Source organism: Muntiacus reevesi, chromosome 9, assembly GCF_963930625.1.
Source record: "Muntiacus reevesi chromosome 9, mMunRee1.1, whole genome shotgun sequence".
Lineage (NCBI taxonomy): Eukaryota > Metazoa > Chordata > Mammalia > Artiodactyla > Cervidae > Muntiacus > Muntiacus reevesi.
In genome coordinates, this window is record NC_089257.1 from 25,339,937 (window position 1) to 25,367,920 (window position 27,984).

Genomic DNA, 27,984 nt, shown 5'->3' on the forward strand with positions numbered 1-27,984 from the left:
GGGTGGAGGCAGGGGGACTTCCAGGGAGAGATTTCAACACGCAGCTCCCAAGGCAAACCTTGAGGGCGCTTCTGCTCCAGCTCACGGGGACAGTGAACCTCCCAAGTCTAAAAGGTCTTCAGGGAACCAAGCGGCGCCGGTGTCACCCACCACCTGCCTTTTACTTGCTCCCTCAGCCTGTCTCTCCCAAGCGAACAAAATCCACCATCTCCAGCTTCACTTGCTTTCACTATCACACAAGAGCAAGAAGCAGGAGCAAAAGGTCAGGGCTGAGGCTATTTCTAGACAAAACCTATTTTCACATTGAACTTGTGGGGTTGCAGAAACAGAAAGCAGAAACCTGATGACTAAGAGACCCTTGGGAGGAGAACGCCACCCTCAATCGCCGTATCTGGGAGACACTTCTAAGATGAGCAGTAAGAATGCTCCAAATGTGTGGCCAGATGGAGAATGCTCACAGCAGACCCAGGGTTCGCAACTGGGGTGCTCAAGCTGGGCTGATTCTGCCCTCAAGGGAAATGTGGTAACAGCTGGAGACACTGTTGGTTGTCACAACTCAGGGAGGCAGAGAGAAGGAGGCTGCTTCTGGCATGGAGGACCAGTGGTGCTGCTAACCAACCTACAATGCAAAGGACAACCCCCCCGCCCCCAACAAAGAACTCTCTAGTCCCAACGTCAACAGCACCGAGGCTGAGAGATGCTTCCCCAGATAAACCACATCCCTGTAGCCACCTCCAGAAACCCTAACCATCCTATCTGAAATAAATACCTGCCATCCCTCTGACCCAGCAGTTATCCTGTCACCCAAGTCTACTTATCGTGTGTGTTTGTGTGTGTGTGTGTGTGTGTGTGTGTGTGTGTGTGTGTGTGATTAGTTGCTCAGTTGTGTCCGACTCTTGGTGACCCCATGGACTGCAGCCTGCCAGGTTCCTCTGTCCATGGGATTCTCCAGGCAAGAACACTGAAGCGGGTAGCCATTCCCTTCTCCAGGGGATCTTCCCAACCCAGGGGTTGAACCTGGGTCTGCTGCATGGCAGTCGGATTCTTTACCAGCTAAGCCACCAAAAGTTTACTTATCCTGTGAGCAATAGCAAACATCAAATAGATATGATAGGCAAATCCTATATCCTCAGAGTACCTGGTTCTTCTCCTAAAAGACGTTTTAAGGGCACTCCTCAAGACCCGAAAAGTAGATTCTTTCACAACAATCACAATAAAAGCTCCTTTTATTTACACAGGAGCAGCCGTGTTTAAAAACCTCCCCAACTGTCAGGTAGATGCAGAGGCAAAAATAGCTGCACAGTTAGGGTGGCCCAGGCATTTCCAAAATATTCCAAAGAGAGAAAGAGGGAAAGAGAACAAACAAGATAACTCCACAACCAAAAATAGATTTTCCCCCAGGGCTCTCTCAGAGCTAAAACCAGTTCCATCACTCTGAGTTGTCTTTCATTTTTTAACTGTAAAATACCATAAACATGTAAGAAAAGGGGGGAAAGGTAAATATAGAATTTAATGAATGAAAACAAACCCCCATGTAACTACACCTCGGGTCAAGAAATGGAACCACGTCCAATGGTCTCTCCCTGCCAGACATGCCTTTCCCATGCACGGAGCAAAAATATGGGTGCTATTTTGAAAGTTCTATCTTTACTCAAGTACTGGGATTTATTTTTACGTATTTACCACAAATACCAACTGCTGTGACTGCAAAGTGAACAGATTTGGGAAGGGGGGCTGTTTATGGAAACAAACTCATGGATTGTTAATTCACAAAAGCACGTAGGGGGAAAGGCATGGAAGGATGCCCGGAAATAGGGCGGAAAGCCCAGACTGGGGGCCCAGAGAGAAACTCGAGTCAGAGTCTGGCACCCTGGGTACAGATAATCTTTCACGGACCACAAAATGACTTCCTGTCACACAATATCGTTGGAAAAACGCAACGGAATCACGTGTTTCAAGGGCGAGCAAAGCATCTCACACGTAGGAGACGACAGTCCACAGATACTGGGTTCCCTCTTCTCTCCGTGCCCGTGGAAGAGGGCAAGGTGGAAAAGGCCATGACTTTCGTAGGAGATTATTTGATTAGAAACTCTCCCAATTCCCAGTTATCTGAACTCTTTCACGAAGAAGACGACACAAACCCACTTTCAGGTTCTTCTGGCGTCCTTGACAGCAAGGCACCTAAACCAGTCTTGGAGGGCCTCCCCCAGCTACTGGCTCACATCCCGGCCTCTCCCTCACTTATCACAAAGGTACAGGCCTAAGTGGACCGTCAGGAAAAAAACACCTCGCACCCCAGCAGGGAGCCTTCGTCCATCTCTTTGAAGACGAAAAGCAACAAGGTGTGTTTATTTGTACTTGCTGCACACAGCCTCATTGAGTGGCCTAGGCTGCACGAAGACACTCAGTTCGTTTAAAAACAATAATAATAATAAAACCCACCTGCTCACATCACTAAGCAGATCGCTGCAGGAGAAAATGTCAACACTCACACTCCTGGGTACACACTGGGGAAATCAAGCCTTTTCACTGACAGGTAGAGAAGGTTAGGGAGTTCCTGAAAGGTCAACCAGTAAGGAGGTGAGCCGTCTAACCCCGCAAGCCCTGCCCACCATTAGACATCCTTCAGCATCCACGCACTTAAACCCACCAAGCCCACCTCGGCAAGGAAAGCTGAATCTCAAATGGCCTGAGCCTTTCTCACCGGATACATTAAAAAATAATAACGGTCGAAATCGATGCTTCACTTCCCTAACACAAACAATAAAAACAAAGGAAGGAAAAAATACACACATGCACGCAAAGGTGTCTGAGAAGGCTCCTGAAAAACAGAGGCCTCCAGATTGTTCTTGAAATGTCAGTGTCCTTCCAGTCCTACAAAGACCTGAAACTCAGACTAAGGCTCCACTCTGACCCCCAAGTTTCTTCACAGACTATCAACGGGAGAAAGAAATCCAAAGTGCCAAAGCACTGGCATTGATCATCTTTCTTGTTCGATCAACTTCCCAAAAGAGGATGGAGATGGAGGATATGGGACAGAAGGACAGGGTCTCTGGCCCACTACGAACTGGCCTACCATGCAGGCTTCAGGAGACGTGACCAGCCCTGTTCTCCAATGACGCGTTAGGGCAAAGTGGAATCCCTGCTAGAAGGGTGATACTTAATATAACAGGAAAAATGCACACACTTCAACCTGCCCGGACGGTTTCTAAACTAGCAACTCACTGTAAAGGTGACTCAAACCCACACAAGCCCAAGGCACACAGATAATAGAAAACTACCGCTTGGGACAGCAAGGTGCTTCGTGACTACCACCCCCGGTCCTTCCCTCCCCACCATGACTGTTGTTCAGTTGTGTCCAACTCTTTGAACCCCATTACTGTAGCACACCAGGCTTCCCTGTTCTTCACTCGAGTTTGCTCAAACCCCCTCTATTTTACTTATTTTAGCCCTATTTACATGTACACACATATTAACCAGTGCTGACCAGAGAAAGACAAAATTAACTTCACAGCTATTTTTACAGTGATGAAGACTCAACGAAAGCCACCCAGTACGAACTGGGAGATGCAATAAATAACAGTTTCTACTGGGCCACAGGCAATTCCCTGAGGACGCGCACAAGACCTGGCTTCCGGACTGTCCTACTTGGGTTTTATCAGGGGACACACTGGGTCAATGCAAATGGAAAGCATGAATCTAGGCAGGTCTTTGTGTCTGAGATGTCCGGGAAACCTCCCAGTTCTAACAGCCTCCAAATAATCACTTGTCCCTACCTGTGACTGCCAACGCCCCCCTGGGAACCCTCTCCCTGGGGTGGCTGAGTAGTTCAGGCCAAAGAGGACACTCTGACCCACGCCTGGTTAAAAATCCACAGCAGCCACCAGCATTCCACCCGCCCTGGAAGCCGCAGAAAACCCACAGACATCTAAGCGGGAGTCTCAGAGGAGTGGGGATGATGTCATAGGTCTTAGAGTGGGGGAAGGCTACCCAGCAGATTCTCAGGATAGCCAGGACTAGGGACTCCAAACCAGCAGGAGGGTTTGTCTTTCCTAGTGCACATCTGGCAGGGAGAAGGAAGCCTGGAATTAAGTGAGGCTCAACTTCCCCAACAAACACACCCCCAAAGATACTTCCACCTCAAGTAGCTAGAAGTATCTGGGAGAATGGGGCATGAATTAGACATGTAGATGGCACCAACTTCAGGCAAACCAGCTTCTTGACGAAGAAAGTTCACGCTGCCCTATCATCTACTTTGCCGTGCATCAGCTGCCCAGAAATAAACATGGGAGGGTCAAGGGCGGCAGACCCTAGGAGGGGCTGCTGACAGCTGTGACCAGCGGGCAGGGGCAGGGGAACAGCTCCGGGCTGGAATTTGGAGCGTGCCCACATCAGCGGAAAAGTTCCAGGGAACGTCACGCTGTTCCTGAAGACCTCAGGGTGCACACGCTAAAGGCGATGCCAGGTTCAAAGGGCGGCAGATGAAGCCCGTGCCCTCTCCCAGGGCATCTTGCCGGACAGGGCGTCCGCCGTAGGGCGAGTGGGGGGTGATCAGATGATTTCAATAAATGTCTTGCTCCCAGAATCAGTGGGAAAGATGAATAATTTCCAGGTCCGGCCCTGCTTCATCTCCCTTTGCCCAAACCAAACACAGTCCCAGGGAGGAATGGAAGGGAAGGGCGATACCACCCGCCCCACGGTCCAGGTACTAAACTGAGGCACCGGGGTGCGCACAAGAGAACCCAAAGGGGCCCCGGGGAGGCTAAGGCAGCACCCAGCACCCCGCGTCTGGGATGCTGGGATCAAGGAAGCTTTTTCTCCTCTCTCACCCTTCTTCCTTTCTTCTACACAACACACAGCGCGCGCGCACACACACACACACACACGCACGAAGTCTCCAGCTACGCCCAATCGGGGCAGCTGCCGGGCTCCCGAGCCGGGCTGCACACAAAGCCCCGCCCGTGCACACACCACCAGCCGGCGCGCACGCCCACACAATGGGACGGCGCGCACCCCGCCGCGGCCCCTCGCCGGGGTCCCGGCCAGCCCGGCGCCGGGGTCCGCCCTCTCTGTGCACACCCGCGCCGGGAGACGCAGCCCGGGCAAGGGGAGGGGGCACGATCGCAGCCCCGCCGCCGCGCCCCGCGCCCCGCAGAAAGTTCTCCGGACGCCCCCCGACTCACCCGCGGCGCTGCTCAGCAGCAGGCACAGCGGCCCCAGCAGCCACATGGCGCGGCCGCCGCTCCCGCTGCCCGGCGCCGTCGCTGCCCCCGCGGCCTCGGCGACGACCCCGCCCCTCGCCGCGCCGGCCCCGCCCCCGCGGCCCCGCCTCCCGCCCGCCCCGCCCTCCTCGGCCCGGCCGGCCCGGCCCCGCTCCGCGAAGTTTTCGCTAGCATCCGGGCCGCGCACCGCCCGCGTCCTGCCCGGGTGTCCAGGCTCAGAGAGGCCGCCAACGGGGCCGCGGAGGGTCCGGCCTGGCGGCCGCTCGCCACCAGCCTCCTCTGACTGCGAGGACCTAACTGTCCAGGTTCTGTCCTCGCCTTCTCTTTCTCTTTTTCCTCCCACTTCTGTTCCTCAGTCCCAAACTTGAATTCTTTACAGAGCTAACTACAAAATGAGTTTACCAGGGAGGGAAAGAAAGAGTTTAAAGAACAGGCCAAATGTTGGGGGGGGGGGGAGAACACACATATATATGTATTATTTTTAGTAGCAATATGGAATACGACGAGTGCTTCTCAAACTTTTCAAATGCATCCGACGCACTGGGACTCTGACTCAGTAGGTATAGGGTGGGGCCTGCGATTCTGCTTTTCTAAGAAGCCTTCAGATGATTTGGAAACTGATGGTGAACCACAAGTGGAATAGGCACACAGCTTTAGCCTGTGCTTTATTTGCTGTGAAACTTGTCTGCCTAGACCAAGGGACTTTGGGGCCCCAGTTTGCAGAAAAGGAAAGTAAATGTGAAAGTAGAAGCCCAAATACAAAAAGAACAACTGCTCCAGTGTAGTTGGGGCTCCAAGACAGCACTGGTGACAATTCCCAGAGGATTTAGACGGAGGAAGAATCAATGACGCTTTCGTGCTCCACTCTCCAGCCCCTCCCTCCCCAGAAAAAAATTTTTTTAAAAAGCAAGAAAAAAATGCAAGTCATCACCCCAGACTGGAAATACCCATTAACTGAGGAATGGATAAGGAAACCGTGTCCTGTCACTTAATGCAGCAACGTGTGCTGCTGCTTTAGTAAGTCAGCTGTGTCCAACTCTTGTAGCCCTCCAGGCTCCTCTGTCCATACGGTTCTCCAGGCAAGAACACTGAAGTGGGTTGCCATTTCCTGCTCCAGGGGATCTTCCTGACCCAGGGATTGAACCCGGGTCTCCTGTATTGCAGGCGACTTCTTTACCAACTGAGTCACAAGTGGCTCAACATGAATGAATCTCAGAAGTGTGCTAGGAGAAAGAACCCAGGCTCCAAGGATGCCTTCCGTATGACTCCATTTATAAGACATGAAGGATGAGGACAGGGAGGGAAGCGAAGCTATAGGGACCAAAATCCGCTCAGTAGATACCAAGATCTGGCCTGGGGAAGAGGGACCAGTGCAAAGGGTCACAAGGGAACGTTGTGAGACTGTTCTGCAACTTGATTATGGTCGTGGTGGTGGCTGTTGTTGTATATAACATATACATAACTGTATGCTTTGTGAAAACTTAGAGAACTACATCCCTAAAACCCACACCTAAAGCAAGTGCATTTTACTGTGTATAAACCATACCTGTTTGGAGGAGCTGGGAGGGCGTGGGTGCGGGAACTGCTGGTAAGGGAAGTTGTAGATGGGATGCCCGCATTAGATTTCAGATGAACTGGAGAAACCACAGAGGATACTGAGATTCAGTGTCTTTGCATTTTAATTATCTGCTCTAGCCTTGAAATATAAAGGTTAGAGTGGATCAGGTCAAAATTTTAAAACTAACAACAACGGTTCAAGGTCATGAGAAAATGTGATGCCATGTAGGCAAGTTGAGCAAGTTGCATATTACAAAGTAGTTTGTCAAATATGGAAAACACAAACAAATTCTCCAAAACATTTAGCATCTGGGGGTTTCCTCCTGGGGTCCATGAGGACTAGGTGCTCATCTCATGGGCTTCAGAAAATTTTAAAACCCCCAATATTTTATGCAAATTTCAAGTGTGTATGAGTACATACATTTTTCCAGGAAGCATATTGGAGTGAAGCCTCTGACCTCTGATAATAATACAAAAGAAGTAAATAATTTCTCCTACAGCTATTCATTTGCCTCCAAATATTAGGAATATGGAAGGATGAATGGATCTGACCCAGTACCATCTTTCTTATTTCCTTGTGTTCCTTTGGGCACAAGAACTTCAACTCTGTAAGTGCCTGGTTTGCTTCCTGCCTCTCTTTCTCTGTCTCAATTTCTCTCTCTGTCTCCCTCCCTCTCTCTCTCTCATACACACACATGCACACACATATCTTTTAAATATATAAATGTCTTTGAGACCATTCCAACTATGTAAAGCCCTCTTTACATTCAGTGCTGTTTTTATACTTCTATTGAATCACTCTCAGCCTTCCCACCATATAAGCCGTTCAGTTCAATTCAGTTGTTCAGTCATGTCCAACTCTTTGTGACCCCATGGACTGCAGCACGCCAGGCTTCCCTGTCCTTCACCAACTCCCAGAGCTTGCTCAAATTCATGTCCATCGACATGATACCATCCAACCATCTCATCCTCTGTCGTCCCCTTCTCCTCCTGCCTTCAATCTTTCCCAGCATCAGGGTCTTTTCCATTGAGTCGGTTCTTCTCATCAGGTGGCCAAAATATTGGAGTTTCAGCTTCAACATCAGTCCTTCCAATGAATATTCAGGACTGGTTTCCTTTAGGATGGACTCGTTGGATCTCCTTGCAGTCCAGGGGACTCTCAAGAGTCTTCTCCAATACCACAGTTCAAAAGCATCAATTCTTCGGCGCTCAGCTTTCTTTTTTTTTTTTTTTATTTTTTTTTTCTTTTTTTTTTTTGCTCAGCTTTCTTTATGGTCCAGCTCTCACATCCATACATGACTACTGGAAAAACCATAACTTTGACTAGATGTACTTTTGTAGATAAAGTAATGTCTCTGCTTTTTAATATGCTATCTAGATTGGTCATAGCTTTTCTTCCAAGGAGTAAGCGTCTTTTAATTTCGTGGCTGCAGTCACCATCTACAGTGGTTTTGGGACCCACGAAAGTAAAGTCTGTCACTGTTTTCATTGTTTCCCCATCTATTTGCCATGAAGTGATGGGACCAGATGCCATGATCTTAGTTTTTTGAATGTTGAGTTTCAAGTCAGCTTTTTCACTCTCCTCTTTCACTTTCATTAAGAGGCTTTTTAGTTCCTCTTCACTTTCTGCCATAAGGGTGGTGTCATCTGCATATCTGAGGTTATTGCTATTTCTCCTGGCAATCTTGATTCCAGCTTGTGCTTCCTCCAGCCCAGCGTTTCTCATGATGTACTCTGCATATAAGTTAAATAAGCAGGGTGACAATATACAGCCTTGACGTACTCCTTTTCCTGTTTGGAACCAGTCTGTTGTTCCACGTCCAGTTCTAACTGTTGCTTCCTGACCTGCATACAGGTTTCTCAAGAGGCAGGTCAGGTGGTCTGGTATTCCCATCTCCTTCAGAATTTTCCACAGTTTATTGTGATCCACACAGTCAAAGGCTTTGGTGTAGTCAATAAAGCAGAAATAGATGTTTTTCTGGAACTCTCTTGCTTTTTCTATTATCCAATGAATGTTGGCAATTTGATCTCTGGTTCCTCTGCCTTTTTATGCCAGTTCTTTGGAATTCTATCAAAAGCACAGGACCCTCAGCTTCCGGAAAATGTAATAGGACCCAGTGCTAATTGTTCAGATCTCAGAGAGCCAATCCCAAGTCTTATTTTGCAGTTAGTTTCATAAAAATCAAAATCAGAGTGCTTCATGGCTCTTATTTACCAAAAATGAGACACTCTGAGCTTGGATGTGTGCTTCAAACATGGCTTCACATTGTTAAAGAAGGGAAGAAAGAGTTTTGTCTCACTGTGTCTTTGGTAGAATGATCTATAGTTCTCATGCTTTTTCTCATCAACTCCTCACAGCAGCTCCAGCTACATCACACATGAAAATAGCACAAACTGGACTTGAGCTCAGCTTCTTCTTCATTGTTCATTCGCTAAGTCAGGTTTGACTCTTGGTGACCCCGTGAGCTGCAACTTACCAGGCTTCTCTGTCCTTTACTATCTCCTGGAGTTTGCTGAAACTCATGTGCATTGAGTGAACGATGTCATCCAACCATCTCATTCTCTGTCGTCCCCTTCTCCTCTTGCCGTCAATCTTTCCCAGCATCAGGGTCTCTTCCAATGATTTGGTTGTTCACATCAGGTGACCAGAATATTGAAGCTTCAGCTTCAGCATCATTCCTTCCAATGCATAAGCTTCTTCTTGCCTGTGCTCCAGTTCTCTTCACTTCCTAGTCTGTGACTTTGGGCAAATGATTAGACTCTCTGAGCTTTAGTTTCCTTATCTGTAAAATGGGAATAATAAGAGACCCCAGATCTTAGGGTTGCTGTCAAGATTCAATGAGCTATGTGAAGTCTTTTGCACAGTACCTTGCACATAATAATTGCTCAAGCCAAAGTAGATGCTGGTGTGGTTGTGGTTGCAGTTCACACTACCAGGCAGCTTCTGTGGTAGCCAGTCTCCAAGATGGCACGCAGAGATCCGTGGCTTTTGGTATTTGTGCTTTCTCTAGTCCCCTCCCACAATCCCCTCCACACTGGCCTCGCTGACAAGTGTGACCAGTAGATATTATGTAATTGGCAGAGGGTGCCCTCGAAGGCTGGATCACACAGGACATAGCACTTTCCTCCTTGCTCCCTCCAATCCCTTGCTCTGGATGAAGTCAGCCACTGTGTTGGGAGGACACTCAAGAAGTCCTGTGGATAGGGCCACAGGAAAAGGGCCTGAGCTTCCTGCCAACTTGGAATGAAGCATCTTGGCAGCAGAATCTTCAGTCTCAATCAAGCCTTCAGATGACTGTGCCTGGACCAATATCTGACCTGCTATTGTGAGAAATCCTGAGCTGGAACCACCCAGCCACACCCAAATTCCTCATCTACAGAAACTGTCAGAGATAATAAGTATATATTGTTGTTTTAAACCACTGACTTCCAGGTAATTCTTTACTTAGCAATAGATAACTAGTACTTCTGCCTTTAAAGCCATCCAGAGGATTGACTCAATGATTCTATAGGACCTTATAAATGACTGCTTACTTGGAAAACACTTTGAATTTTGACTGCTGTTTAGTAAGCACTCAAATGTTTGTTTTATTGTTATCATGGTTTATTCTGAAATTATTGTCATTATCATCACCTTTTTTCCAAAGCACGTAAGGAAGGCCACATTTAAACTTTTAAAAAAGTTTTAACTCAAAGAAGAGTAAAGACGTAGGTAGAACTAACAAGCAGAGGAAGAGCCAAGGGACACCAGAGAGACGGAGAGAAACTACTTACAAAATGTTTACTGAAAACTCGTAGACATTAGCTTCATAAAAATCATGCATAGAGATGGTAGATGGCCTTGCTCCCTTCCTCCCTCAGTTATTTCTTTGGCTCACAGTTTCACACGGGCGCCATCCTTCCTGCCCTATGCTCTCCCTGTCATTCATCTGATTTTTGTTCCTTCTGGGATGTGGAGAAAACAGAAATTCGCTTGAGGATACAGTCACAGAAGGCTCGTTCCCTTTCACAGTGGGGTGGATGCTGGAATCTGTCAGTTGAGAGGCTGCCTGGTGGAAGAAGATGACTACGCTCTTCCTGAAAAATGTGCCCACGTGCACTGTCTCCCGCTCACATGTGACTCCACAATCATGTGTCTCCCCCCCCCATCATGACATGATCATGATCATGACTCCACAAAGTCAAGTAAGCTGCTCCACAAAGGCTTTGGAGCAGCTTGACACTCCTGGGCTCCTGGGTCCCACCACTTACCAGCTCCGTGAGGCTGAGAAAATCACTTTCCCTCTCAGTGCCATTTTCCTGTGCAATGGGTGTAACAGTTGTACCCAGCTCTTAGGGTTGTTGCATGAAGCAAGAGGACTCGCTGATTCCCTCACTTCTTTGACAGTTGTTGAGAGAGAACTGTGTCAGACACTGTTCTGGACTCTGGTTTGCTGCTGTGAACACACCTCTCCTCGTCCTCACAGAGCTCACAGTCTAACTGGGGAGACAGACAGACATCAAATTGGCATGCAATGCCGTGTCCTTTATCAGGGCTATGTGAGGCCTTCTGCCGCTTCTGATTTGTTCTGACAGTCTTGATTTGTTCAGCCCTTATTTGTGTTACTGGCTGAGGGCCTACATTTGAGGGGTAAGTAATACCAGGAAACATGAAGGTTAAAACTTCAAATGTCTGCAGTAGGCAACCTCTGAGATGGCCCTCAATAATCCTGCTTCCTGGAATTCACACTTTTACGTCATTCCCTCCCTTGAATGTTGCTGGATCTAGTGACTCAATTCTAACAAAGAGAATACAGCCAAAGTATTCCAAATCTGCTCAGTCACTCAGTCATGTCTGACTCTTTGTGACCCTATGAACTCTAGTCTCCTCTGTCCCTGGGATTCTCCAGACAAGAATATTGGAGTGGGTTGCCATGCCCTTCTCCAAGATATCTTCCCAACTCAGGGATCAAACCCACGCCTCTTATGTCTCCTACATTGGCAAGTGGGTTCTTTACCTCCAGCACCACCTAGATCATAGCACCATGTAGGCTTCTGTTTCTCTCTCTCCCTGGCTCCCTTACCAGCTCCCACTTTCTAAACTGTACTACATATGGAAAGGTTCAACTGGCAAGGAACTGGAAAGGCCTCCAGCCACAGCTAGTGAGGTACTAAGACCCTCAATCCAATGAGCCCACCAGCAGCTGAATCCCGCCAACAACCACGTGACTAAACTTGGAGGCAAATCTTCCCCCCAGTCAAGCCTTCACATGAGATCCAACCCTGGCTGACTGCTTGGCTACCACTTCATGGGAGACCGTAAACAGAGGAACCCAGCTAACTGTGCCCAGATTCCTGACCCAGGAAAACTGGAAGATTCTATGTTTGTTGTTTTAAGGCACTCAGTTTTGAGATACTTGGTTATAGACCGGCAGGTAACTAATACAAAAGCCTTACTGTAAGCGCTGAGTCTGTGAACATTCAGCATTATTGAATCTCACTTACCCATTAGTCTGAGGAAGGCAGTAGGAGAGAACTGTCATTAACCAAGTGTCTGCATCAAACATTGTGTGCTTATGATCACATCCATCTTCACAGCAATCTCTGAGTTAGATACTATGATGCCTTTTGCACAGATGGGGAAATCTGAGGTGCAGAAGTGACTGGCCCAGAATAACCCACAAAGGAAACCAAGATTTGAAGCCAGATCGTTTTGATTCCAAAGGATTCCCACAATACCATTCTGAACTTTGCTGCCTTCTATAGCAAAACAACATCTTATTCATAAACCTTAGAAGGCGTTAGCAGCTTGAAAGGTAATGTGCTCGCTGGGTTTGGGGCTAGACAGGTAAAAATGCTCAGCACATCAAATGGAACTTGATTTATTATGCAATACAATTCAACTCCCAGAAAACTTTTCTAGATGCATCTAATTATAGTAGTTCCCACACCCCCAAAAATGCTGAGTATAAGAGTTCTCCCGGCTAGAAATTAAAGTCATCCCAGAGCTGCCAAATGTATAGATATATTTTTAAATTGTCAGACTAATCTACAGAGAAATACTGCTGGGAACCAGCACAGTTCTTGTAATTCATGTTTAATAAAGTCACTAGCTTGAGGAAGAGAGATCTTCTGACATTTATAAATGAAAAATTTGTACCATCTGAAAGGATGAAAATTTTACCCCTCATTTAGAAAAAACATGCAGCTTGTTATTTATTTTAATGTCTCAGTTTTACTGCCCCTTGAATGAAGTTGTCTACACCCTTAAAAAGAGTTATTTTTCATTTGTGATCAGGCCTGGAACCAATGAACAATTATATGAAAAAGAATTTAACCTGAAATTTATTAACCGGGCCTTGTTGCCAGCTTTCATCACAGACATTTTTTTTTTTTCTTTCTCAATTGGAGAGGGGGGAAAAGGTAGATTTATTAAATGTATAAATCTATTCTTGGTCTATCAGTTTGAGAGGGAGAACTGTCATTGAATTATATACAATAGATCTGCGGTGTGCAATATGGTAGCCTTTAGCTGCTTGTGGCCCCAAGTAGATATACTGAGCACTTGAAATGTGGCTATTATGATAGGAGCTAAGTAAAAAGCCAAACTGAATTTCAAGGACAGTACAATAAAGAATGTAAAAGATCTTAATAGTATTTACACTGACCATAGGTTGAAATAAGGTATTTAGATGTATAGGTTTATATAAAATAATATTTAAATTAACTCCACTCGTATCTTACTACTTTAATGTGGAAATTTAAAAATTTCATATGTAGCTTACATTTGGGGCTCACAACATATTTCTTTTCAAGGGAACTGATAATAGATGTTTTATCTGATGAATGACCACATGACATGTCTGCTTTCCTGGCATCATTGTTAAATATAAGTTCACTTGAAGATCACTGAATTGAGAGAAAGTTTTTTCTCCCAGTTTTTCCATCTAAATAATTTTGTTCCCAACCCCTCTTAGCCTTACATTCTAGTCACCCAAGTCAATCAAGATAAAAGTGATTTTAATGTCATTATTTCAGTATTACAAATGCACCATAGGGTCAAAAAGAAGGAAGGGAGGGAAATGAATAGAGAAGGAAGGAAGCGTCTTTCTAAACATGAATATTTGGCACTTGGGTTCTGAGAAGAACCCAACCCTCACTAAGATTTCCTGAAGTAATATTTCAGTAGGGTATTTATACAGTAATTAACTAACAAGCCAAAAGTGATAGGAGATATTCACTCTGTGATAAATGGGAGACAATGTTTCCAGCATGCCTAGGTCTGATCTCTTTCCCTAAGTAACAAACTCTTTCCTAGACAAATGGTAAGCAGTAGACTTTATTATAAGTACTGAAAAAAAAATTCATCTGGAAGGTAAGTAGATTTACATTTTTAATCTGACATTATTGGAACATTCTTCCTGTACCATGAAAACTCTGCCTTAATAATTTAAGTTGTTTTTCTCTGTTCACCTCAGCCTACTTCTTTTAAACACCTCTTCATTTCATGTTAGATTCTTTGGGCTTGATTGATTTTAATGTTTAAAAGCTTAATTTTTGGGCTCTGTCTGATTGCCTGATCTGGAGCTGATGCTGTGTGGGTTTGCAGTTCAGTTCTGGGTGGCAGGGGTATAGAGAAGAGGGATTTTTTGTGTGCGCATCTTTCAGTGAATTCCCACCCCCAGAGTGAAAGAGAAGGAACTAAAGGGACAGGGAAGGGAAACTTTTTTACAGTTTCTAGGACCCTTCTACCTGCAAGTAATGAAAACACGGTAAAATTATGGGTATTGTTTGCTTCTGTTAGGCATTGATCACTGCTCTTTAAGACCAGCTGGCACTTTTCCCTTGTTATTCAAGCCAGAAATCTGGGGATAAGCCTGGACTTCTCACTCACTTTTCCCCAACAATGTCAGTCACTGAGATTTGTTAACTCTACCTGCTTAATGCCTCTTGAATACAATTCACCCTTCTCCTACCCCCCTGCCACTCCCTTCATTCAGATCCCCTGCACCTCAACCTGAGTTGCTTCAACCTTCTTCTCACTGGCCTTCTCAGGTTTTGTTTTGCTGCCATTCAATCTGCTTAAAACTTCCATGGCTCCCTATTACCCATAAGACAAGCTCAGACTTCTCAGCTGAATATATCTTTCATGAGCTGCTATTGGGGCTGTCATGGGGGTTGAGGGCAGAGAGGGGAGTAAGGGGGAGACCAAAGGAGTGGGCAAGAGATTTGGGGCATGTTAAGAAGTGTAGTCTTTATCCTTTGCACAATAGGAAGTCACAAATGGTCAGTTTCAAGCTGGATCATGCATGAACAGAGGTGCTCCGGTTAAAAGCAAGGGTTCTGGGATTAAACTTAGCTTCAAAGCCTGAACATGCCACTTTAGCTGTGTGTCCTTGGGCAAGTTACTTAAACTTTCTGAGCTGGTTTCTTCAACTGTAGAAGAGAGATTAAGACCCCAAGAGACAGATACAATTATGACATTTAAATGAGGTTGTGCTCAGCTTACTACCCAGCACATAGTAAGCACTTGATTAATCATAACTAACATTATCACCAATAACTCTTAATCTTCCTATACTTCTTGCAAGAAGCACTCCATGAGCCCCCAAAACTGAGTTAAGCCTCATCCCCATGTGTTCTTGTAACACTTTGTATTTCTTCTTGTTGGTAGAACTTAACGAGTCTGTATCTTAGCTGACCATTAATATGTCATTTCCCCCATCAGACCATGGGCTTCCTAAGGCTGAGTACTCTGGCAAGAGTTACTTTGACATTTACTAATTGAACAAATACCTTAGATCACCTCCTGCTTTGATTCACATGATCTCTTTTGTCCTATCTTCATTTCCACCTTACAGTTGAGGAAATAGAGGCTCAGCGAATCAAGCCATAAGTCCGCAGTCCTACAATCAGTGACCATCTGAGCTGTGATCTGCCTCTGATCTCATATCTCACAATGGTCAACTGCAGGAGGAAAAGCTGAGAGCAGTAACACCCTCTAAAATGACCTTCCCAGAGCAGGACTAGTGTCCTCACTCAGCCTCACGAAGTGGCAAAGTGAAGGAATAAAACATTTCAGCTGGAAAAACAATAGATAGCCAGAAATCAACCCCAATTCTACCAGAAGTCATAATTCCAGAAAACAGAACTACATACACAAACGGCAATATACTCCAAGATACACATAATAAAATCACCTTGGCAATGCCTGTGCCCTTGTGGCCAAGCCAAGGAGGGATTGAATTTAAAAGAGAACCAGTGAAGGCAAAAGGAGAAGTGGGAGGCAGAGGATGAGATGGTTAGATAGCATCACCGACTTAATGGACATGAATCTGAGCAAACTCCAGGAGACAGTGAAGGACAGGGAAGCCTACTGCAGTCCATGGGGTTCCAAAGAGTCAAACACTCCTGAGTGATGGAGCACACAGCAGGAGGACTTTCACCCGTATGGGCCCATTCAAAGAGGTGTGCCTACCCACCCACAAGGTTCAGCTCCCTGCCACACAGCCAAGAGCCTGATCGTGGTGAAACGCCAGAATAATTACAATGAAAATTTCCAAGGGGGAATGATCAGGCCGTGGTAATTCTAGAAGCTGTCTGCATAGGCCAGTTGGCTCAACTCTCTTAGTATGGGGCCAATGAAGCCAAAGTGGAGGCTGATACTGTTGTGGGCCAGTTGGCTTTGCCCTAAGGAAAAAAAAGTTCCCTGGTCACTGGCTAGAATCTTCATCCTGACTAGTTGTCCTGCCAGTGCCGGTATCCGGGATCATAAAGGGATTGAGCAAAGGACTCTGGAGAACCTACTGCCAATCTTGACGACCAGGGCTGACATTCAGGCAGCACAACCAGCAGAGAGAGCTGACTGTCGGAATAAAGACCCTGAGTCCCCTGGGTGTCCCTCACGTCACCCCAGGTGCCCAGCTCCTCTCCAAAGCAACAGTGAGAAGTGGCAGAAAAGGAAGAGAAATACAGAAGCCACCCAGCTTTCAGTATTGGGGGGAACAGTCTGATGTCACAGAGTCTGCTAAATGTGTAACCAAATGAGGCAATGTTTATCAGTTTGTATATTTCTAGATTTAAATAAACTATCAAATGAGGGCAAAAAAAGTCTCAACATGCATCTTGAATTTGAGTTCCAAAATTAGTCTTCCTGAAAATAGAAAAGCTTTTCTATAAAAACCACAAGTAGATACTTACTGAGAGTTTTCTTAGTTGGGATTCCCCTGAACAGAGCTTGAGACAAGGATGCGGACCAGGCGGTTTCACGGGAGGTGATCCCAGGAAGCAGGGAGGGAATGAAGATAGAGGGATGACAGGGGGACAGAAGTCAATAAAAAGAGCACTTACTGAGCTGGTTAACACTCTGAGCATCTGAGACTCACCCCTGGTGTACACCCTCTGGGATCCATGGAGACCACACATCAGATTATTTCTCTCAATTCGGAAATGAGACATTTATCCACGGACTCCTGTCCCTCATTGGTTGTGTTAACCGTCTGAGCTTCCCGATTGTCCCACTTTGGAAAAGCTCCCGAGGCAGCAAAACCTAGAGGTTTAGTGATGCTGGAGGCAGGATCCAGCCAGAGTGTGGGCAAAGTTGCCCGCTGTAGCCACAGCCCAAATCCCATGGGGGCAAGTGATGAGGCTTCTGATACGCCAGGTATCTCACGTTCCACAGATAGGTCCTATCCTTTTCTTCATTTTCAGAAGAAGCTGAGACACAAGAAAGATAAAGGTCACAGAGCTAGGAGGTGGCTGAAGACTCAAACCTGCCTTATTCAACTCCTGAGTCAAAGCATTTAACCTTGTCAAAGTATTGCCTAAAACGGGACTTCATAAAAGACTTTTTAAAAAGCAACTATTTGTGGATGCGTGGGAGGAAAGAAGAAACAATAGCAGGGAACATTTTATAAACACACTCCCTTCTTTTTATGGAAATAAGGAGACAGTCAATCTGGCCATAGATTTTTTTAAAAAACTCTTAAAAATGTCTTCGAATGACTTAAAGACACAGAATGACAGACAATCCCCTAACCCCAATACTCAAAGATGCTATATATTTAAAAGTACAGGTTGTTTATTGAGCTTCCCTGGTGGCTCAGTGGAAGCAAATCCGCCTGCTGATGCAGAAGACCTGGGTTAGATCCCTGGGTAGAGTAGACCCCCTGGAGGAGGGCATGGCAACCCACTCCAGTATTCTTGCCTGGAGAATCCCATGGTCAGAGGAGCCTGGAGGGCTATAGTCCATGGGGTGGCAGAGAGTCAGACACAGCTTAGCAATTTAAGAATAACAACAAAGTTGCTATTATTCTAGTGAAAGCCCAGTGGTTACTGAGGCTACCAATGCCCCACCCCACAGCACCAGGAAGGCTGTGGACCAATTATTTAGTGTAATTCTTTACACGATCTATGATTCTTCTGGGCTTGGATTTTTTTTAAGAGGTGAAAAGCATGGCTTTCTCTGAAACAAAGCCAAAATGTTTTGGGTAGTTACAGGTGTGTAACATTTAGATGAAGAAGCAGAGCTGATTCAGCCAGTGTGCAGCTGCCCTACCTAGAATCAGAGTGGATGAAAATTAAAATTTGGGATGAATTTACTATCTAGACTCTCATCCTGCTGGGAACGTGGGGGTAATGTTATGCATGCGATGTACCAGTCGTCCTCAGAGTTAAGCAAACCCAGAGATCAGGTTCCAGGTATATGGTCTCCAGGAAGTTGAGGGGAAACTTTTTACACAGACAATAAAGGCTGCTAAAATGACGTGGCTCCTCTCAGAGCTCTCTGGGCTCTGTCTCCCCAGTATCACACCCTGTGCTTACGTCTATTTGATTTCACTGGAAGGTTCTGTGAGTAAATTTCTAGCCTCTGAAGCCTGATTGAAACCCACTTGGTTGCTCCCGTTCTCTACCCTTGCACCGTCTTTTCAAGTTTTCTTAAATTTGATGTCTGCCCTGCTTTAGATGGGTTGCCATTGTTGCATCTGATACTTGTACTTTGAAGACTGTACCTCTGCTTGGTAATTTACAACTAGGAAGTCCCTATCTGTACTTTGGAAGAAAAGCTATGACCAACCTAGACAGCATATTAAAAAGCAGAGACATAAAAAAAAAAAAAAAAAAAGCAGAGACATTACTTATTGACAAAGTTCATCTAGTCAAAGCTATGGTTTTTCCAGTAATCATGTATGGATGTGGGAGCTGGACCATAAAGAAAGCAGAGTGCCGAAGAATTGATGATTTTGAGCTGTGGTGTTAGAGAAGACTCTTGAGAGTCCCTTGGACTGCAAGGGGATCCAACCAGTCTATCTTAAAGGAGATCAGTCTTGGAATATTCATTGGAAGGATTGAAGCTGAAGCTGAAACTCCCAATACTTTGGCCACCTGATGCAAAGAACTGATTCATTGGAGAAGACCATGATGCTGGGAAAGATTGAAGGCAGGAAGAGAAGGGGACGACAGAGGATGAGATGGTTGGATGGCATCACCGACTTGATGGACATGAGTTTGAGCAAGCTCCAGGAGTTGGTGATGGACAGGCAGGCCAGGCAGGACAGGATGCTGCAGTCCATGGGGTCGCAAAGAGTCAAACATGACTTAGCAACTGAACTGAGACACACTTTTTTATCAGTGGATGGAAAAGAAACCGAACCATTAGAAAACGCTTCAGAGTTCCAAGATATGCAAAGAGGAAGAGCTCTGTAGGGTTGACAGTAAAAGAGATAGTAATTATTTCCGTTAAGTGACATTATGTTAGCCACTACACCGTAAGATCAGTCCCAAGGGGAAGTACCATTTAATAAAGCCCAGTTCAAACAGACAAAAAGTAATCTACAAGGTCTTAACTGAAGACTTTTAGAAATTAAAAGAATTCTGATTTGTGAAATCTCACACGTACCCAACATGCCTGATGATCACTTTTCTTTTCTCCCAGCTTCCCTACACGACACCCTGCCTAGCACCCTCCTCCTGAAATTTCCTGGAAACATTCGTTATGGTCATTTGTTCAGAACATATTTGCTCCCTCCCCTTTCCAGTTGTGGGGAAAGAGACTTCTCCCCGACACTATGTTGGCCTGGGCCAGGTGACTTGCTTTGGCCAGTGGAACCTTAGCAGGTGTAACTGGAGCAGGAGCTTCCCTGATGGTCCAGTGGGTAAAGAATCCACCTGCAATGCAGGAAACGAATGATACTTGGGTTCAATCCCTGGGCCAGGAAGATCCCCTGGCGTAAGGAATGGCAACCCACTCCAGTATTCTAGCCTGAAAATCCCATGGACAGTGGAGCCCAGTAGGCTACAGTCCATGGGGGCGCAAAGAGTTGGACACAGCTGATGACTCCACACACACACAACTGGACCAGAGGCCCTAAATTTGCTTGTGAGTTTCGCTTGACCTTGTTTGTTCTGGTGAGCCTAGCATAAGAACACATCTGGGTATTTTCTGCTCATTCCATACAGGCCCCAGATCAGGGACACGTGAGGCAGATCTGAACCCATTCACAGTCTGGATCTAAGCTTAGTCAGCCCACAGCCTGAAGCAGGACCACCCATTGAATTCCAGACACCACCAGCCTACTTCTAACCAATGCCAGGTCCATGTTCATTACAGTCATCAACTGTACTTTTTCTCTCATTTGTACTAATTCTATTTAACAAAAGCCCCCCCACCCACCCACCCTACCGAATTGCAGTCCCCTTTCAGAGGAGATTTAAAGGGAAAGAAATGTGGTAGAGCAAAATCAAAATCTTCATTGAGACACAGAGGGAAGAAAAAAGGCCGGAACTGTTTATGTGTTGATAATTCTTAAGTTGTGAATAACACCTATGATAATAGCTACCATTTATTTGTTCTGTGACAAGCACAGTGTTAAATAGTTTATAAACCTGAATATATTTAATCCACTCAATACCCAAGAAGTCAGAATAACTATCACCATTTGATGGAAAGAAAACTGATGCTGAGAGAGGTTGCATATCTCATTAGAAGGTGCCAGAGCTGGGATTAAAACTCAGGTTTAAGCAAATCCCAATAATTATTGAGCAACTTAGGCAGTGAACCAGTCATAAAATGAAATGCCATTCTTCAGTTTAACAAATTGGCAAAGATTAGAAACACTCTAATACTGAATATTGGCAGGAGAATGGCATCTCTTAAAATACAGGTGAGAATGTAACTTGGTGCTGACACCCTGGAAAACAACCTGGCAATATTTGTCAAGAACCTGAACATTTGCACACCCTTTGAATCAGTAATCTCACTTCTTGGATTATGTTCTAAACATCCATCCAGAGATGTGGCTGAAGATTCACGTATAAGATTGTTTTTCAAGGCATTTCTAAGTTTGGTAAAAATTTGGAATCAACTGAAATATAAAATAGTTCCAAAATGGTTAAATAGTTTGTATTGCTACAGGCTAGAACAATATGCCGCCAGTAAAAAAAATCATAATTTTGTGGTGTGAGAAAAGCTTGTGCTATGGTCTGAATATTTGTCACCTTAAAATTCAAAAGTTGAAATCTTAACCCCCGGTGTGATGGTATTAGGAGGTGATTTTGGGAGATGATTAGGTCATGAGGATGCAGCTGTGACGGATGGGGTTGGTAGCCTTATGTAAGAGGCGCCAAGAGAGCTCCGTCCCACCTTTGTACAGGTGAGGACACAGCAAAAGGATGACATCTATGAATCAGGAAACAGGTTCTCACCAGACAACCTGTTTGCAGGCATACTGATCTTGAACTTCTCAGCTTCCAGAACCATGATAAAGACATTTCTGTTGTTTATAAGTCACTCAGTCTCAGGTATTTTGTTACAAGTAGCCCAAATATGGACTGGTTCAAAACAGGAAAAGGAGTACGTCAAGGCTGTATATTGTCACCCTGTTTATTTAACTTATATGCAGAGTACATCATGAGAAACGCTGAGCTGGATGAAACACAAGCTGGAATCCAGATTGCTGGGAGAAATATCAATAACCTCAGATATGCAGATAACACCACCCTTATGGCAGAAAGTGAAGAAGAACTAAAGAGCCTCTTGATGAAAGTGAAAGAGGAGAGTGAAAAAGTTGGCTTAAAGCTCAACATTCAGAAAACTAAGATCACAGTATCTGGTCCCATCACTTCATGGCAAATAGGTGGAGAAACAATGGAAGCAGAGACAGACTTTATTTTGGGGGACTCCAAAACCACTGCAGATGGTGATTGCAGCCATGAAATTAAAAGACGCTTACTCCTTGGAAGAAAAGCTGTGACCAACCTAGAGAGCATATTAAAAAGCAGAGTCATTACTTTGCCAACAAAGGTCTGTATAGTCAAGGCTATGGTTTTTACAGTAGTCATGTGTGGATGTGAGTGTTGGACTATAAAGAAAGCTGAGCACCAAAGAACTGATGCTTTTGAACTGTGGTGTTAGAGAAGATTCTTGAGAGTCCCTTGGACTGCAAGGAGATCCAACCAGTCCATCCTAAAGGAGATCAGTCCTGAATATTCATTGGAAGGACTGATGTTAAATCTGAAACTCCAATACTTTGGCCATCTGTTGCAAAGAGCTGACTCATTGGAAAAGATTCTGATGCTGGGAAAGACTGAAGGCAGGAGGAGAAGGGGACGACAGAGGATGAGAAGGTTGGATAGCATCAGTGACTCAATGGACATGAGTTTGAGTAAACTCCAGGAGTTGGTGATGGACAGGAAGGTCTGGCGTGCTGCAGTCCATAGGGTTGCAAAGAGTCGGACACGATTGAGCAACTGAACTGAACTGAAATATAGACTAAGCTTGTAATACACTCTAATTAGAAAAAAAAGTAGGATATAAAACTGAATACATAATGTGACTCCAGTTTGGAGAGTAACATGCACGTGTGCTTGTATGTAAGGCAATACAGTGGTAATTATGCATTATTGTTGCATGGTGATTATCATTTTCTGTTGGATTTTTTTGTGTTTCCTAAACATGTTTTACATTTACTAAATTTTATACACTAAGAAAATATTACTTTTGTTCCCAGAAAAGCATATTTCAAATGATTGTTTGGAAAAGCCAGGAACTATTTTCCCTGTTGAATATGAGGATAGGAGTTTTTATCTGCTTTGCTCACTGAAGTATACCCAGATTGCGTCTGGCTCCTAGTATGTTCTCAGTAAATATTTGTTGAATGACTGAAAGGCATATCCTGCAGCGTGTGTAAACCCACTGTGTATGCTGCTAAGCTTATCTATAGATTCAGAACCAGCCACCCCCCAAGTAGCAATCATTTTAATAGGCTCATGCATTCGCTAGAGAACACTTCAGACAGGACCCAGTGGGATGACTTATCTCTCTCCCCATGTCTGGGGCCTCCTTGTTACCTTTCCCAATAGGATAATTATCGAGGCAAAGAAAGGAAAGTGAGGAAAGCATTCCCAGGCCCATTTCCCACCGCCTTCAAGGTTAACAGAAGTCTTATTGAAAGCAGTTCCTCTGTAGGATTCGAACCTGTGACTTATGAACCTGAAGCAGACTCACTGCCCAGTCTCCTAGAAAAACTCTTGTTCTGGTGGGTGGAGTCAAACTGACCCTGGAGATGAGACTAGCTGGAGGTGCCTTCAAATGTTAGAAGCACAAAGCATCTGGAGGCTTCTCCCCATTCAGGCTGTCAACCGAAGCATACACACACACGTGCACACACACGCACACACATACATAGTGTCTCCATCCAGCCTGATCTTCCACAGCGGATTCTGCACGAGCAGAATGAACCTTTATTTTGTGAAGCCACTAATACTTTGGGATCTATTATTGTACCAGAGTCCACCTTAGCCAAAACTAACACAATTTCCAAACACAGAGCTATGTCATTTAATGAGAGGTACAGCAAGGAGATCAAACCAGTCAATTCTAAAGGAAATCAATCCTGAATATTCACTGGAAGGACTGAAGCTGAAGCTCCAATACTTTGGCTACCTGATGCAAGGAACTGACTCATTGGAAAAGACCCTGATGCTGGGAAAGATTGAGGGCAGGAGAAGAAGGGGACGACAAAGTTCGAGATGGTTGGATGGCATCACTGACTCAATGGATGTGAATTTGAACAGACTCTGGGAGAGAGTAAAGGGCAGAGGAACCTGGCATGCTGCAGTCTATGGGGTCGCAAAGAGTTGGACGTGACTGAGGGACTAGAAAACAACTTGAATTTACCTTGTTTTCTGGTCTTGGTCAGCCTGAAGGCCAGTCTGAGAAATGTCTTTCTGTTCCATCACTGGCAATTTAGAAAGCTGGCCTTCCACTCAACATGGCATTTGAGACATACACGTCTTGGACCAAGGTACCTACCCTGCCATTCATGAGCCACACGTAAGGCCTTGAATATGTGACAGGATTTTTCTGATCCTGTTTCTCATTTGCAAAATGAGAATGATGACTGCAACTTGTCTCAGGATTGCTGTGAGAATTAAAAGGGATGAGGTATCTTTTATAAGGCACTTTTCAGAGCATAAGCACTTATTCAATGTTAGTTGTGGAATTAGTTTTATTAGTTTACAATGTCCCTAATCTCTTGATCTGAAGGCTAGGATAGGGTCAGCTATGCACAATTAAAAAAAAAAAAAAAAGTCATCGTATCCAGAGAGGATTTAGCATCCTTTGCATGTGATGGGGGCTAAGGGACAAGAGACAAAAGGAAGGCATTGAATTCCTAAAGCCACAGATAAGAAGCGAGGAGAAAGACCTGCTCTTTTGATGTATTATACACCTACTTATTTATATACAGTGCCTGGCTCCACAGGAGAAAAGAGAAGGCAGATTTCATGCCGTCTCATAATTTGGAAACAAAAACAGGCACTAAACCAGGGATGGGGATATAAAATAGAAGCAGAAAGTAGCTCAAAAACAGTCTTACCATGGGCGAATTCCTGCAGACTCTGGCTGAGTGCTAAGCTCTCTAGCTGACAATGCAGAAGGGCCTGGTTGTGGCTGCCCAGAGCAGTTCTTCACTGCTGGTCCTGACTTTCCCAAGGGAAGCCTAGAAGACAGCTCCTGGTGAAGATGGCCTGAGTGACTGGCTGGGTACCATAGCCAGTACTGTGCCATGCAGAGTGGGTTACCCCAGAGATCCAAGACACGACTGCCAGGCTCAGTGGGGTTGGGGGAGGGTGCAGTGGGAAGAAGAGACACATCCAATTTTTGTGCTCATCACCATCACTCAAGTTCGGAGGAGGGAATGTCTATCTAAAAATTTCTCTCTGGCTTGCACTTTTTAGGCCATTTAATTTTTTATTGTTGAGCACGAACAACGAAACAGAGCAATTTCCTGTTTCTCAGCCCCCACTCTCTGCTGCTTGGGAATTTGGGTTTAAACTGCCTAAGAGGAACATTTAAATTCTATAAATTAGCCTCGCTAAAGATGCTTAAGCATTTATGAAAACATTCCCATTTTATGCTCAGCTTTATAAAATCTTCAAGAAAAAAAGATCCAAACTGCCATGGGAAGCTAAACTGGCATAGAGCGATCTGCTCAATGCAAACATGCCAACAACTTTACAGATGAGGATATGCAACCAGGATTAAGAGTCTGCAGATCATTTATCAGTGACAAAACAAACATTCTCAGCCTCCATACTCCGGTCCATGGAGACTCCCACAGGCTCAGTAATGCACCTCAGAAGCAATAGACAGTATTAATTCACTTATGCCCACCTAATGCTGGCAAAAGAAATCCCATTGTGCCAGGTCTTGGGTGCCCCAGAGAGGTGTGTGTGCTGTGTGTGCTAAGTCACTTCAGTCGTGTCTGACTCTGTGTGAACCCACGGACTGTAACCCACCAAGCTCCTCTGTCCATGGGATTCTCCAGGCAAGAAAACTGGAGTGGGTTGCTATGCTCTCCTCCAGGGCATCTTCCTAACCCAGGAATTGAACCTGCATTTCATGTCTCCTGCATTGGCAGGCAGGTTCTTTACCACTAGCACCACCCGGGAAGCCTGTCCCAGAGAGGTGTTTTTACGTAAAACAGAGTTTGGCTTGAGGGAGACCTGGGTTTAAGTTCTGGCTTAGCTACTAACTGGCTAGTGATCTTGGACAATGGACTTAACCACTCCGAGGCTTGGTTTCCTTCTCTGAAAACAAGACTATCATAATAAATTCCCTTGGTATCTTCACTTCTAGATGAAAAAAAAAAAAAAGGAAACAGAACTGCAACTCCATCGTGTATGAAGTGAAGTGAAAGTGTTAGTCATTCAGTTGTCTCCAACGCTTTGTGACCCCATGGAGCCCGCCAGGCTCCTCTGGACATGGAATTCTCCAGGCAAGAGTACTGGAGTGAGTACCCATTCCCTTCTCCAGGGGACCTTCCCGACCCAGGGACTGAACCTGGGTGTCCTGTATCGCAGGAGGATCTTTACTGTCTGAGCCAACAGGAACACCTGTCTTTGTGTATATGATAAATAAATGTGACGCCTATCCCCCTTTCATCACAAAAAGGAGAGTGTGACAGAGAAAGCAAAAGAGAAAACTCTGGTTCATTTCCCCATTTATCTCCTGCCCTTAGTTTTTGGACTATGCCTGGACCTTCTCTGGTTCTAGGGAGAAGAGGTCACAGACAAAATAAAAAACTAAAGAAAGGAATTTGGGTGTGTGATTCTGAGCGTGTTGGTTTCAGAATCATTTTGACTCTTGACTTTATAAAAATTTCCCCTGAAGTGCTTACTTTCACATCTGTGACCTCCCCATCCAGAGAGCAGGCCCCTAACCTCTAGACCAACAGATCCCGCTCATGATTCCCTTAACCTCAGGGCAGCAGCCCAGGGGATCAAACACTGGTGTCCTCTGGCTGGTAGACATAGAGCCTGTTCTGCAGCCTAACTTCTTTGGACATCAGACACCTACAAAGAGGGTATTAGAGCTGACATGGCAGCTCGTGTTGACTAATACTTAATAAAACATCCTAATGGTTTCTAGTTTTTTCCACCTAATTCACATCTTTTCTGTCCATCAAAATTAGGTGGTCACCCAAATGGATAAACACTGTCTCTGAAGATTTATCCTGAGCAGCACTTAGAAGAGGAGAATTTCCAAGGACAAATCCTTATTTAATAACCATCACTGCCACCCACCTGCTATCACTATTTGCACAGTTTTACCTTTACTATGACATGTTTATTTTCATTACAATCTCAGTGGACAAGGGTTTAGCAGAGAGGCATTCTCAATTCCTGTGCCTGCTCAGTGATGCGTTAGACCAATGCTTTCTAGTAGAACTTTCCAGGACTCTGTCCTTTCTACCTGTGTTGCCCAGAATGGTAGCTACTAGCCATGTATGGTAATAGCACTTGACATGTGCCCTGGTACAACTGAGGAACTGAATTTTAAATGGAATTTAATTTTAAGTAATTTAGAGTGAAATACAATTGCCATGTGGGATTATTTGCTACTTTATTGCCAGCACAGCACTAGACACTACCCAATTAGGACTTGTGCTGTCCAATGGAAATATAATGTGAATCACGTTTATAGCTTAAACTTTCCTAGTAATCAAACAAACAAAAAAACAAAAAAGAGAAAGAGATAAAATTAATTTCAATAGTACATTTTATTATTATTGACTATTTAAAATACTGTTATTTCCACATATTGAATGTTCAACACATTGAGCATTAAAATGCTCCATAAACATTAAAATGTTAATGAAGTATTTATATTCTTTTTTTTCATTCTAAGTCTTCAAAATTCAGTGTACATTTTATAATTACAATAGATCTTAATTTGGATTACCCATATTTCAAGAGTTCAACAGAAACTTCTGGCTAATGGCCATCATATTGGACAACCCAATGCAGATATTAGAAATGATGGGGCTAATTTTTCTATCTGTAACATGTGCATGTTTACCGAATCTATAATCAAAAACACTCTTGTGTTTAACTAGGGGTGCTGAAGAGTTTTCCACCCAAAGTGTTAAACATAAATACCAAACTTGCTATATTTATTTTTAACAAAGTATGCACAGTAATGCAAAATATTTGGTATTTCCTTTCCTTTCTAAAGATGTTTCTTCTTTTGCTTTGAGTTAAGTTAATTAACTAATTTCAGCGACATGTCAATATTTACTGCTAATTATACAGGAACAATTCTACCACTTGAAGAAATGGAATGCTGTTGTGTATCATAGAATTCATAAGCTCAGTGCCTGGTAATTTCCATATCAATAATTTCCATTAGTGTAATGGGACACAATAGAAGCTGATCCAGGATTAA

At 44.7% G+C, this 27,984-nt stretch overlaps 1 protein-coding gene and 1 long non-coding RNA gene across 3 annotated transcripts in view; one reads left to right on the top strand and one right to left on the bottom strand.

Annotated features, from left to right (window-relative positions):
• LDLRAD3 (low density lipoprotein receptor class A domain containing 3) overlaps nt 1–5,289 on the bottom strand; it is a 259,271-nt gene extending 253,982 nt beyond the window's left edge. For both annotated transcript variants that reach the window (XM_065944578.1, XM_065944577.1), the window contains exon 1: nt 5,184–5,289. In XM_065944578.1, coding sequence (XP_065800650.1) covers nt 5,184–5,229 — 46 coding nt within the window. In that variant the 5' untranslated portion in view covers nt 5,230–5,289. The remainder of the gene's footprint in view (nt 1–5,183) is intronic.
• Nucleotides 1–27,984, top strand: part of LOC136174394 (uncharacterized) — a 1,095,937-nt gene that overhangs the window by 628,522 nt on the left and 439,431 nt on the right. The window lies entirely within an intron of this gene.